Source organism: Nycticebus coucang, chromosome 15 (genome assembly GCF_027406575.1).
Source record: "Nycticebus coucang isolate mNycCou1 chromosome 15, mNycCou1.pri, whole genome shotgun sequence".
NCBI lineage: Eukaryota > Metazoa > Chordata > Mammalia > Primates > Lorisidae > Nycticebus > Nycticebus coucang.
In genome coordinates, this window is record NC_069794.1 from 78,898,692 (window position 1) to 78,912,380 (window position 13,689).

At 44.1% G+C, this 13,689-nt stretch overlaps 1 protein-coding gene across 1 annotated transcript in view; it reads right to left on the reverse strand.

The window, feature by feature from the left end:
* Positions 1 to 13,689, reverse strand: part of FLT1 (fms related receptor tyrosine kinase 1) — a 187,719-nt gene that overhangs the window by 71,394 nt on the left and 102,636 nt on the right. Inside the window, exon 14 of the mRNA XM_053563427.1 lies at positions 12,155 to 12,301. Coding sequence (XP_053419402.1) covers positions 12,155 to 12,301 — 147 coding nt within the window. The remainder of the gene's footprint in view (positions 1 to 12,154; positions 12,302 to 13,689) is intronic.

The following is a 13,689-nucleotide window of genomic DNA, read 5'->3' on the forward strand; positions in this document are numbered from 1 at the left end:
AAAAAAATTTTTTAATTTTGTAATAATGACTATGCATAGAATTAACAAATGTTTTTGAGTCAAGAAAAGTAGATTTATACTTTATGGCAATTCACAATTATAGATTTAAGCAATATAAGGCTAAACAAAACCGGTTCCATTCAGAAAACGAACCCCCTGTGAGGTAGGTGGGTGTGTGTACATGATAGAGAATGTGTTTTCTGCATTCCACTTGGTTTTCTAGTAATGACCAGCTTAATTATGACCCAGTTGAATGAGATGGCTACTTAAACTAATGTTCAATCTTGATTGAATAAAGGATATTGAAAGTAGGGTTCGAGTTTTCCTTCTTTGGTTATCCAGTCTTCAGTGTGAGGAGGAATTTGTAGACTGGGGATTGAGACCCCCCCATGAGCACCCAGACACTGGCTCTTAGTTCTGGAGTTAGTGTTTTTTGCACAGGGTATGGACCCTGAGAGATCCCTGGGAGAGTCTATCACCCCCACATTCTATCCCCCAAATTCTTTCTCTTCTCCTTGTTTTTCTTCATTCCCCAGTACGTTTTTTCAGCCACTGGTCCCTCAAGCATTGACTGCCCTTCAGATAAAATAAGCTCCTGATCTTGGCCACGTTCAATGTATAGTTCTGTCTGTTGCAAGAGGTCACAGAAAAAATCAAAAGAGGAGGTTAATTCATAGTTAAAAAGGAGAAGCTTTAATGATTTCCGTTTGGGGTTATGGAAAAGTTCTGTAACTAGATAGTGGTGATGATTGTGCAACATTGTGAATGCGCTTAGTGCCCATGAAATGTACACTTTAAAATGATAAAATTACCTGTATTTTGCCATGGTTAAAAAAAAAGTAGAGGCTTTGCCTAAGGGGAGGCCGACTTCACAAATTCTATGCTATTAATTACTTTCTGAATTTTCATTTAAAAATCCAAGAGGACTGGCCAGGCGCAGTGGCCCACGCCTCTAATACTAGCATTCTGGGGAGGTCGAGGCATGTGGATTGCTTGAGTTCAGGAGTTGGAGACCAACCTAAACAAGAGCGAGACCTCATCTCTACAAAAAGTAGAAAAATTAGCCAGGTGAGCGTGGTGTCAGGCGCCTGTAGTCCCAGCTACTCAGGAGGCTGAGGCAAGAGGATTACTTGAGTTCAAAATTTGGAGGCTGCTGTGAGCTATGCTGCTGTGATACTGTACCCAGGGCGACAGAGTGAGACTGTTTTCAAAAAATAATAAAAATAAATAAAAATTCAAGAGGACTTAAAACACACACACATACACACAATCAAGCTTAAGCAACTAGCAGGGTCCTGCTGGTTACATGGACAGATGTCAGTGTTGCCTAACGTGTGGTCCTCACGTCTGTCTTGCCACGCAGCCGTTGTCTGGGCTGGACGGGGATGAGCATGTCATGCTGCAAAATGCTTCTAAGAAATTGTTACCAAGCAAAGCCTTAGGCTGTGGCAGCTGCTGTGCCTGTATGTGTGTGTAGTGCAAGACCTATGTCAGCTGGAACTTGCCAGTAAGGAGATATATTTGGGGGCTAAGATTGATTCTCTATAAACAGCTTCAATTGATTTTTAATTCAGAATGGGACTTTTCTTGGATTTACTTTACTATTCTGGATATGAATTACAGGGTTCAACAGCTGTACTTTTCCATCTCACTAAACTAGCCAAACATGAAATAAATTCAGAATTGCAAAAAAGTGCATAAAGTGACATTTTCCATCTTTGCATCATGTTAGGGCTGTGGTTAAAGTCAGGGTCTCTCTGTTGGCCAATGACAGGATAGTAGCTCTGAACTTGGACAATGCCAACAGGTTGGAGAGGTCGCACACTGTTACCTGACGCCGCTCCTGATCTAATTCCACTTCTTTCTCCTCACCTTCTGAAGGGAAGTTTATCCTTGGAGAAGGCCCGAGCCTTAATTCCGCAGTATGTTCTGGGTGTCCCTGATATTTGTATGTTTGTATGTTGTATTAGAGTTAGAGGTGTCAATAAATTCTGATGATGTGTTTGGACATGTTCTCCTGGCAGGGGAGAAGAGCTACTTGTATATATTGGTTGTTCTTGGTCTGGATACAGAAACCCTTGACCTTCATGACACATACTGACGAGAAAGGACTGGTGAGAACAGCTGCTCAGCTGATCAGTCAGCAGGTGGACTCTGGCCTTGGTGGCGGTGTTAAGTGGAGCAGCTGGCTCACCTTCACAAGCACTGCTCTGAGTGTACCCAGCTACACATTTCTCTTCTGCAATGACAGATCTTCATTCATTGTGTACCGTGAGGGTAGATTTCATCCGAAAAGAAAAGACATTTACTACTAAAGTTTTGCATTTCATTACTAAGAAATCAGGCAAAACCTCTGATTCCGATAGCCCGAAGGTGACAGATGGGCAGTTTATCACCTCTGGGCATTAACGTCCTCTTTCATTTCTCTCTTCTACTTTCCTTAAGATTTCTCCTCGATCTGTTCAAAACACTTCACATTTCAGCGATGATTCTGTTCCCCCGGGTAGGATAAGAGGTCACCTTGATCTGATTATAGTACCTACAGATGCAGATATCTGTGGCGAAATAGTGATAGGGTGGTGACAGGAAAGTTGTCCCTTTCAGGTCATTAGATACTTAACCCTAAGAGGGACTTTACCCAACAATTGCAATCAGTGTAACCTGGCTTATTGTACCCTCAATGAATCCCCAACAATAAAAAAAGAAAAAGAAGGTCTCATTTAAGAAGGCATATTAACTACGAGGTTAGAGTGATTCTCTCCTGCTCCAGCCTCAGTAGCTTAAGGCAGAATTTATTCTTTCTGAACACTAGTGTTCCCATACTACTGTTTTACCCTTAAAACATTCTAAAAATGTTTCTTGCTGTAGAAACTTAATTTCATTAATAGTTTGATGATGGTTTCTTGGTTTAGGCAGGCTTCATTTAAAACATCTAAGGTCAAGATTGCCTTCTCTTTTTAAAAATATTTTCAGATAGGGAGAGTTTGTTACTTTTTCCCAATGTTTCGATGACTCTTTCAGAAAGTCTGCCTTCTCTGCACAATCCTTTGTGGAGAGGATTTGTGATTGTATCTCTACGCAAACCTAAGCTAAATGGGCCTTCTGCCATATCTACTTTGCAAACCTTCTTTCTTTCTTTTTTTGGCAGTTTTTGGCTGGGGCTGAGTTTGAACCCACCACCTCTGGCATGTGGGACTGGCGCCCTACTCCTTTGAGCCACAGGCGCCACCCACAAACCTTATTTCTTTACAGGACCACTATGAAGTGGGCTGCCCACAGCCTCCCAAGGGCACAGCTCGAAATATTTTGCAGCTTCAGTGGAGAATCTAGGAAGAGCGTGAAGGAGAAAGGTGACTTTTTGATCATTTTGGAGGAGCTGCCAGTGCTTAGGGAAAGTGGCCTTACAGAAGCCCTAGTAGCAAAGACACTCAGAGTCACAGATTCAGCAAGGTGACTTCATCCCATTGTCCAAATCTGGCTGCAAAACTTAAAAACTTTTAGCTCAACTGAAACAATAGGAGTTCTGCATCTATATAGCCCGAGGAGCCAGACTATACTCAAAGCAGCCACCCTCCAGTAGAATTTATCTCCAACTATGGACTCTTGGGAGGTGCTGTCTTGGTCTGGGTCCCTTCACACCATGTGTCTCTCTCTCATCTCTAGTCCCTTGTATTACACTGGTATTAGCTTGTACACTCCCTTTTCACCTGTCTCTCCAAAGTGCATGTCTTAAATTACTCTCATCTTTTTTTTTTTTTTTTTTTTGTAGAGACAGAGTCTCACTTTATGGCCTCGGTAGAGTGCCGTGGCCCCACACAGCTCACAGCAACCTCCAACTCCTGGGCTTAAGAGATTGTCTTGACTCAGCCTCCCGAGTAGCTGGGACTACAGGCACCCGCCACAACGCCCAGCTATTTTTTGGTTGCAGTTTGGCCGGGGCTGGGTTTGAACCCGCCACCCTCGGTATATGGGGCCGGCGCCTTACCGACTGAGCCGCCGGCGCCGCCCAAATTACCCTCATCTTTCAACGCTTCGCACCTGTCAGTCCCTCCTAGTAGTTCCTGGTTGCTACTTTACTCAGTTCTAATTTGGAGGCTCTGCTGATTTTCTTGTTTCTTCTTCATTTCTTTTATCTCCTTTATCTCTGTTCCCTGAACAACTGAGGACCTACCCTGTGCTCAGTATTAAAGTTGGAAAATTAAAGCACAGTGATTTTTTTTGGTATCTAGTGTATTAAAGATTTTTTAACACTGTGATTGAGCCATACAATTGTCTACTTGCCCATTTTTTTACTTTATTCCATTTTTAGACCAATTGACATGACGGTACTGAGTGAGGCAGGATTCATCCAGGTATTGCTTGATGAAGTTGCATTTCAGTTAAATACATAGATAAATTATTTTAGATTTGGGGTTATTCAAATTTTAATTTTCTTGTTCACTGCTGTGTTTGCGCAGCCTGGCACAGCACCAGACACGAAGTAGGACCTTATAAATACTTGTTGAGTAAGTGAATAAAAAAGTGTTCGGCTGATATGGCACAAATTCTGGGCCTTTTAAAACATAAAAGTAACTAGATTGCAGTTCAGAATCATTTTTAACTTTATTTCTAGTTTTCGCGAATGATTTATATTCTTAATATTTTTAAGTAAACTAATTCTTTAAGAAACTTCATCTTTAAGGATTAGGAATGAGAAGATGTTCATTGTTTTAAAAAAGTGGCCTGTTAGGTCATTTAAATCTAGTGCCCATGTGTTCCCTTGTGAGCTGAACTAATGTTTAGTCCCACAAACTCAGTGTTCAGCGTGGAGGCGTCAGAGTCAAACTCTTCTGGTTGGAACCTTTATCAGCTACCCACTAACTCTATGACTGAGGTCTAGTTATTTCTCCTTTCTATGTCTCAGCTTCCTCATTCATTAGTCTGTAAAACAGGCATCATAATGCAGCAGAACTCACAGAAGTGCTATGAGAAGCAAATTCATTAACATTAGTAAGGTGCTTCCAGAAGTGCTTGTTAAGGAAAACAGATCAGTGAAATCCTCTAATAATAGAACCTAAGCTCATAAAATAGCTGGGAAAATATTAAATGAGATATTTGTAAAATACTTAACACGGTACTTGATACCTAGTGAATACTCAATAAATATTCTTTGTAATAAAGGTGACATATTAAGATATATTTGGCTTTAAAGGTTGTCCAAATAAACACACAAAAGCAGAGAACAATGAAATGATGTGGTCAATGACATGAATTGTAAATAGAGCCGAAGAATGACGGTGCTGGAATGTAACAGAAGATCCCTCACCAGGTCAACAGTGAGAATCCAGGCGCCGGGCTCACACCTGTAATCCCAGCACTCTGGGAGGTCAAGGCGAGAGTATTGCCTGAGCTCAGGAGTTCCAGACCAGCCTGAGCCACAGTGAGACCCTGCCTCTAAAAACAGCCCGGCATCATGGTAGGCGCCTGTAGTCCCAGCTACTTGGGAGGCTGAGGCAAGAGAATCACTTCAGCCCAAAGGTTTGAAGTTGCTGTGAGCTATGACTTCACAGGACTCTACCAAGGGCAAGAGTGAGGCTCTGTCTCAAACACACACAAATAAACAACAACAACAAAAAAAACTTACAGTGAGATGAGAAGAACTTAGTGAGAGGAAGAAGAATTATTCTGGCAGGAATCTAAGCAGCCTCTGGCCCAGAGGACTGTGAGGAGAAGAGGAGAAAAGAAAGAGGAGGAGTGGGGTACCAGGGAGTGGCCGGGAAGTAAGTGATAATGAGTTGGGGGGCCCATAAATGTGAAGCCCCGGATGCCCCAGAGCTTTGCATGAGTTCAGTGGCAGGCTAGGGAGTTCAGTGGCAGGTTGGGGTGTTTAGTAGCAGGCTGGGGAGTTCAGTGGTAGGCTAGGGAGTTCAGTGGCAGGCTGGGGAGTTCAGTGTCAGGCTGGGGGAGTTCAGTGGCAGGCTGGGGAGTTCAGTGTCAGGCTGGGGAGTTCAGAGGCAGGCTGGGGGAGTTCAGTGGCAGGCTGGGGAGTTCAGTGGCAGGCTGAGGGAGTTCAGAGGCAGGCTGGGGAGTTCAGAGGCAGGCTGGGGAGTTCAGTGGCAGGCTGAGGGAGTTCAGAGGCAGGCTGAGGGAGTTCAGAGGCAGGCTGGGGAGTTTAGTGGCAGGCTGGGGAGTTCAGTGGCAGGCTGAGGGAGTTCAGAGGCAGGCTGGGGAGTTTAGTGGCAGGCTGGGGAGTTCAGTGGCAGGCTGAGGGAGTTCAGAGGCAGGCTGGGGAGTTTAGTGGCAGGCTGGGGAGTTCAGTGGCAGGCTGAGGGAGTTCAGAGGCAGGCTGAGGGAGTTCAGAGGCAGGCTGGGGAGTTCAGTGGCAGGCTGAGGGAGTTCAGTGGCAGGCTGAGGGAGTTCAGTGGCAGGCTGAGGGAGTTCAGAGGCAGGCTGAGGGAGTTCAGAGGCAGGCTGAGGGAGTTCAGTGGCAGGCTGGGGGAGTTCAGTGGCAGGCTGGGGGAGTTCAGTGGCAGGCTGGGGAGTTCAGTGGCAGGCTGAGGGAGTTCAGAGGCAGGCTGAGGGAGTTCAGAGGCAGGCTGGGGAGTTCAGTGGCAGGCTGGGGAGTTCAGTGGCAGGCTGAGGGAGTTCAGAGGCAGGCTGGGGAGTTCAGAGGCAGGCTGGGGAGTTCAGTGGCAGGCTGGGGAGTTCAGTGGCAGGCTGAGGGAGTTCAGAGGCAGGCTGGGGAGTTCAGAGGCAGGCTGGGGAGTTCAGTGGCAGGCTGAGGGAGTTCAGAGGCAGGTTGGGGAGTTCAGTGGCAGGTTGGGGGAGTTCAGAGGCAGGTTGGGGAGTTCAGTGGCAGGCTGGGGAGTTCAGTGGCAGGCTGGGGAGTTCAGTGGCAGGCTGAGGGAGTTCAGAGGCAGGCTGAGGGAGTTCAGAGGCAGGCTGGGGAGTTCAGAGGCAGGCTGGGGAGTTCAGAGGCAGGCTGGGGAGTTCAGTGGCAGGCTGGGGGAGTTCAGTGGCAGGCTGAGGGAGTTCAGAGGCAGGTTGGGGAGTTCAGTGGCAGGTTGGGGGAGTTCAGTGTCAGGCTAGGGAGTTCAGTGTCAGGCTGGGGAGTTCAGAGGCAGGCTGGGGAGTTCAGAGGCAGGCTGGGGAGTTCAGAGGCAGGCTGAGGGAGTTCAGTGGCAGGCTGGGGAGTTCAGAGGCAGGCTGGGGAGTTCAGTGTCAGGCTGGGGGAGTTCAGTGTCAGGCTGGGGAGTTCAGTGTCAGGCTGGGGGAGTTCAGTGTCAGGCTGAGGGAGTTCAGTGTCAGGCTGGGGAGTTCAGAGGCAGGCTGGGGAGTTCAGTGTCAGGCTGGGGAGTTCAGTGTCAGGCTGGGGAGTTCAGTGTCAGGCTGGGGGAGTTCAGTGTCAGGCTGGGGAGTTCAGTGTCAGGCTGGGGAGTTCAGTGTCAGGCTGAGGGAGTTCAGTGTCAGGCTGGGGAGTTCAGAGGCAGGCTGGGGGAGTTCAGTGTCAGGCTGGGGAGTTCAGTGTCAGGCTGAGGGAGTTCAGTGTCAGGCTGGGGAGTTCAGAGGCAGGCTGAGGGAGTTCAGAGGCAGGCTGAGGGAGTTCAGTGGCAGGCTGAGGGAGTTCAGTGGCAGGCTGGGGAGTTCAGAGGCAGGCTGAGGGAGTTCAGTGGCCGGCTGGGGAGTTCAGTGGCCGGCTGGGGGAGTTCAGTGGCCGGCTGGGGGAGTTCAGTGGCAGGCTGAGGGAGTTCAGTGGCAGGCTGGGGAGTTCAGAGGCAGGCTGGGGAGTTCAGTGGCCGGCTGGGGGAGTTCAGTGGCAGGCTTGGGGAGTTCAGTGGCAGGCTGGGGGAGTTCAGTGGCAGGCTGAGGGAGTTCAGAGGCAGGCTGGGGAGTTCAGTGGCAGGCTGAGGGAGTTCAGTGGCAGGCTGGGGAGTTCAGTGGCAGGCTGAGGGAGTTCAGTGGCAGGCTGGGGAGTTCAGTGGCAGGCTGGGGGAGTTCAGTGGCAGGCTGGGGGAGTTCAGAGTCCAGCAGCAGAGAGCAGCCAGGGAGGGCCCCTGCTTTTCTGTTGCAGCTGCCCTGGCGGAGTCCTCCTCTCCAGTCCTTGCACATAGGCTTCCCGGGCCTGCATGCTTCTGATGCCCTTCGATCCTGCTCCATGCCCTTTGTCCCATTAATTTATTGCTCAGCTTTCATAACACTTTCTTGAAATTGCTTTTATTTTCATGAATGGCTATGCCTCACTGAAAGTTTTTTCCTGAAAGGAAATGAGAAGGGAGAAAAAAGCTCCAACTACCCTAACTAGGCATTTTATAGCCCCTTGTCTGGAGTGTGAGCTCTCATGTGTGCCCTGTTTCCTTTCTTATATTTTCTTTGGAATGGGAAGTTATCATTTAACAAATAACAATGAAAATGGACTGGAGCCTATCAATGATCCGAGCCCACTAAAATTCTCTCTCTCTCTATTTGTTTAATATATAACCTTTTTGAGCTGCCACGCTTCATATGAGAGATGCATCTCTAAAAGACATACATTTTAATTTCAGTGTTTTAAAACTCAGTCTAGCTTGCTAAAGGTGAATGTATAATGAGCTGGTTTTCATTCTTCTTAGACCATGATCTTAGTAGTCTTCCCTCTCAGCTGTGGAACAACCAGCGAATCAAAGATGATCACTTTGGTTACCTTTAGTCATAGGATTGTAAAAAAATAATAATAATAACCACAAAAGGGGGGCATTTTTGAAGATATCTCTGTATACAGACATAAGGGCCATAGTCATGGAACTTATTGCATTAACTATGGCCTTTGCTGCCTCAAATGGGAGTATTACATATGAAATTTCATAGAAACTACATGTATAGAAACTATATACAGATTGTCTCCAGAAAATTAAGAAATCCCTTTCCAAGTAGAGTTTTACAGAGTGAATAAAGGGAAGAGAGAAAGAGATATAATTGATGACAGCATAATTAAGCTTCACAAATCCGATGTAGCATAAATGACATTTATAAATGATTTTGTATAAGAATTTATATGACCTGCTTTAGATAGTCTTCTTTGGGCCTCTGAAGATCAAAGGACGCTGGAGGGTGATGGTGGAGATATCTTTATTATTTTGTCCTAGTGTCGTTTGATATTTGAGCTGACTTATTAACTCTGACACCTCCCCATAAATTCTGATAACTCATTGGACAGCTTCTGTATAAATGAGGTGGGTCAGAAGGGAGTATTTACCAAGCCATGACTAAGTTAATGTTAACTCATCTAAACCTCACCATATCCCTCATGAGACAGGGGCTTAGAGTGTAAGGACAACTGAGTTGCCCAAATTCTTTCAAGACTCATGAGGGCAGTGCTGGGACTTAAACCCTGATCTCCCTCATACATCATCATCTTTTTCTGTTTGTGGAGCTGCCTTGGCACATTATCTTGCCTTGTCTATCCTCTGGTCTCATAATAACAATGAACTTTCAAAACTGTTTTTAACTCTGATTCCTTAAACATTCCAAATTTTGGAAACAAAACTTGTGTCACATTTACTTCTTTCGAAGAATCACTCAACACCTTATGTTAATTTTTCATAAAATGTGTTTTGTGATCAAGTAAGCTTGGGGAATACAGAACTTAAGACCACTGTTTACCATGTTCCTTCTTCGTCTCTTTTACATGCTAATGTGAACTCTGACTCTCTAAGTGGGAGGATAGTGCATGCACTCTTTCACAAACTATTAATTTATTCATGTATTCATAAATCCTTTGATTCTGGTATAACGTCTCGGGGGATTAGTTTTCCATGAAGCTCCCTTCTTGGTATTTTGTCATCCTGGACAAATCACTTTACCTCTTTGGGCCTAAGCTTTCCGTTCTACATAGTGGACTAAAGATGTTCCAAAGGTTCCTTCAGCTTTAAAAATTCTTGTAAAGGCCCTATCTCCCACCCCACATTCAAACATTTGTACTACTAAACGAACTTGCCAAGGCTAGAATAAGATGTCCTGAAAACCACTTATTCATTCATTCATGGAACATTTATTGATTGCCAAGCTCTGTGCTAGGTTCTGAGAATGTAAAGTAGCTACAAATAGAACGAATGAGATGTACTGTCTGCCCTCTGGAGGGGAGAGGCGTATCAACTGACAATTCAAAAGCATATAGTCAGAGAGCAGCAGAAATAGGCAGAGGGAACAGACACACATGAACTGATGCCTATTTTTTAAAAACTCATCAAGAGAGAAGTAGAAAGAGATGAAAAGAGTTTTAAACTTTTTAAATGACTCTTTAAAAAGTCATTTAAAAAGACCCACGGAGGAGCTACTTCTTATTTGTGAGAGCTGTGGAAGGCCTTCTGCAGAGGACACTCACAACCTGGGTCTGACGGGATGGGTAGGCATTAGCAAAGTAAGGGAAGGTAGTCAGGCAGAGGCCGCACAAGAACCAAAAGGTATAGAGGATTGAATCAACATAATGTGTGCAGGATCTACAGCAGTCTGACACTGCTACAGTGTATAGTTCAAGGCAGGGGAAGCTAGCATACAGCCAGCGGTAGGAGTAGTCAGGGCCCAGACACTAAGACTGCCTCTGTCAGAGGTTTGGACTTTACTGAACTGGGATGGGAAACCGGTGAAGGACTTGAAGCAGGGGAGCAATGTGTTCACAGCTGAATTTTATACTGCTGTGTGGAAAATGGATGCAAAGAGAGAAAAGAGAGGTGGGGAGACAAGTTAGGAGACTACTGAAGACATTCAAAGGGTAGATGAGAGCCTGAACCAAGAGAATAATGGGGAAGCTGAGAAAGGGATGGATTTGAGGAATATTTGGTGTTTTGTAGGAATAATCTGCCCAGTCTGGGTATTGATTAGGTGAGGAGGCTGAAGAAGAGGTCTACGCCTGCTAGTTTGCATGATTGAGTATATGAAGTCAATATAGAGGAAATGCTACTTTACAGAGGAAAATGATGAAATATGATTGGTTTTGGACCTACTGAGTGTAAGGCCTTTCTAAGGCATTTGTACCTGTCATAAAATTTGGAGTTTTTATACTGCAGCCTCATTGTGTGCATCAAACTCAAATTTCATTTTGAGTAGAGGACTCACTTTTAAGGACCATGCCATATTGCTACTTATTTGGTTTAGGTTGTTGGAACAGTATAAGTAAATGGCAATTTTATTTTAAATGCAAATGTAATTATCAATCAAAATTATAAATAAGTTAAACTTAATCTTATGTGACCACAGAATTATGAGCTAGGAATTAGACGGGGTTTATACTTTTTGGTGTAAGTCTAATTATTTCTAAGAATACAGTCAGCCCTCTCTATCTGTGGGTTCTATATTTGTGGACTCAGTTAACCACAGATCAATACTATTTGGGAAAAAAAAGTCTACAGAATTCCATAAAGCAAAAAATTTACCATGCACCAAACACTACATTGAATTCACGTGAATGAAGTGATGTACAGGCAACGTATTATCAGGTATTCTAAGTAATCCAGAGATGATTTAAACTCTACAGAGGACTCATAGGTTATATGCAAATACTACACCATTTTATATTAGAAACTTGCACATCCCTGGAGTTTGGAATCTGCAGGTCCTTGAACCAATCTCTCATGGGTACCAACGGGCGACTGTATTTATTGTTGAAAGAAAATAAACCTATATCCACTAGTTCAGATTCTTTTTTTTTTTTTTTAACTAGTATAACACAATAGCATCTAAAATAGTTTCTTTTTATCAAATCATTAAAATTGCTGTAGGTGTATTAAAATGATTATAAAGCTACTTCTCTGAACTTCATACCCACCGAGTGCTCAAAGCTCTGCTACACCTCAAGCTGAGACACTTAAGTCTTCACTTTCCCAGTGGTCACCCTGAACTGAACCATTTTTGAAGAGCCTCTTCTCGTTCCTTTCTGAGTGCACTATGTGAATCCTTCCAGGTGGGATTAAAAATTCTGCAAGGATCTCTCTATAGGGTTAGGAATATGGCCTGCATAAGAACTGGCACAAATATTCCTCACTTGAAGTTGATATAAGCACCAACAAGAGCCCAATGTTTGCATTGTCGCAGCAAGTGGGTCGACATTTATTGGAAGCACGTGATAGGAAGGCCTGGTAGTGGGGAAAAGGGGCATGATGGAGGACGAGAAAGTGTAAACGCAAGGAAAAAAATCTCTTACCAGGTTCTTGTTGTATTTTGCGGTTGTTTTTAAACCAAGTTATCTGAGGCTCTGGGACACCGTTAGCATGACAGTCCAGAGTGGTGGAGCTGCTGATAGCCACTGTGTGATCACTGAGGTTGCTCAGGAGGTATGGTGCTTCCTGATCTAGTGAAGAAAGAAAGAGAGTTGTGATTACTTGCCTATTTTATTTTTTATTGTACATGCATATCAATGTTATAAATATATCGAGAAATAGCAAAATCCAACTAAGATTTCATTGGCATTCTGTTCCCTAACTTTCAATTTTCTACTTCCTCTTTAATGAGATGCTATCATAAGATTGAAATTTGTCAGAACACAGTGAAATCAAGGACTAGATTCTGTATAATTTGTTTGTTTGAGACAGAGTTTCGCCCTGGGTAGAGTGCCATGATGTCATAGCTCACAGCAACCTTAAACTCTTGGGCTCAAGCAATTCACTTGCCTCAACCTCCCAGTAGTTGGTACAACAGGTGCCCACCACAACACCCACCTATTTTTTAAAGACAGGCTCTCATTCTTGCTCAGGCTGGTCTTGAACTTGAGAGCTCAAACGATCCATCTGTCTGGGCCTCCCAGAGTGCTGGGATTACAGGCGTGAGCCACCGTGCCTGGCTAGATTCTATATTTTTAGATTTCAATACAAAGGTTTTTTGCCTGGCCAATGAGTTTCCTTTATTTTTTGAGAGAAGCTTTTCTAAGACCTTAGGATTTTGCATAATAGTTTAGGGGCTATAAATTAAAACCACGATTTTGTATATAGGCTTGTAATGAATTTTTACATTACTATATGGCATTGTAGTGAAATACATAATCTTGTATTTTCATTGATGATGTGTTTGTGAGGGTGTGTTTATGTCATCCAGCTGTCAGTGACCTAAGTTGTAAGGCGGCAGACCAAACAGGAGAATTTCTTGAACTTGGAAAGCTTTATTGATTATGTCCTTCCTCCCTTCCCTTCCCAAATGCAAGCGACCAAAGGATGGATTCAAGAGGCAGAGGCACAGATTTGAAGTTTTTGCACTATATAATAGCACAAATATTGTATTTTATATTATTTTCTCTTAAAACATACAAATATGATACAATACAATTTACTTTAATAAAATGCCAACCAATATAGTACAACAAAATGAATTTCATACATTAAGATGCAATACATTACAACATTAAAATCCCACATAGGAACAGCAGTACCCCCAAGGCCTCCAATGAGTACAGTGTCTCTGTTAATGAAGTAGTCAGTCCTGCTGATGTGTACACATTCTAGTTAGGTGAGTACTGGGTTGGTAGATCAATACAAAAGAATAAAAACAACTCCTAATGTCCTTCCCAGCCTCCCTTTCCCTTCTTTTTGCAAATCCTGGAACTGGAATCAAAAGAGTTTTGGCATAACTTATACATTCTGCGTCACTGGTTTCAATTATACAGTCTGAGCTTTCTCTGACCATTTCTGATTTCCTCATCTTAGTGTTCTAAAACTGTGAGGGCAGCTTTGGAGGGATTGCAGTGCT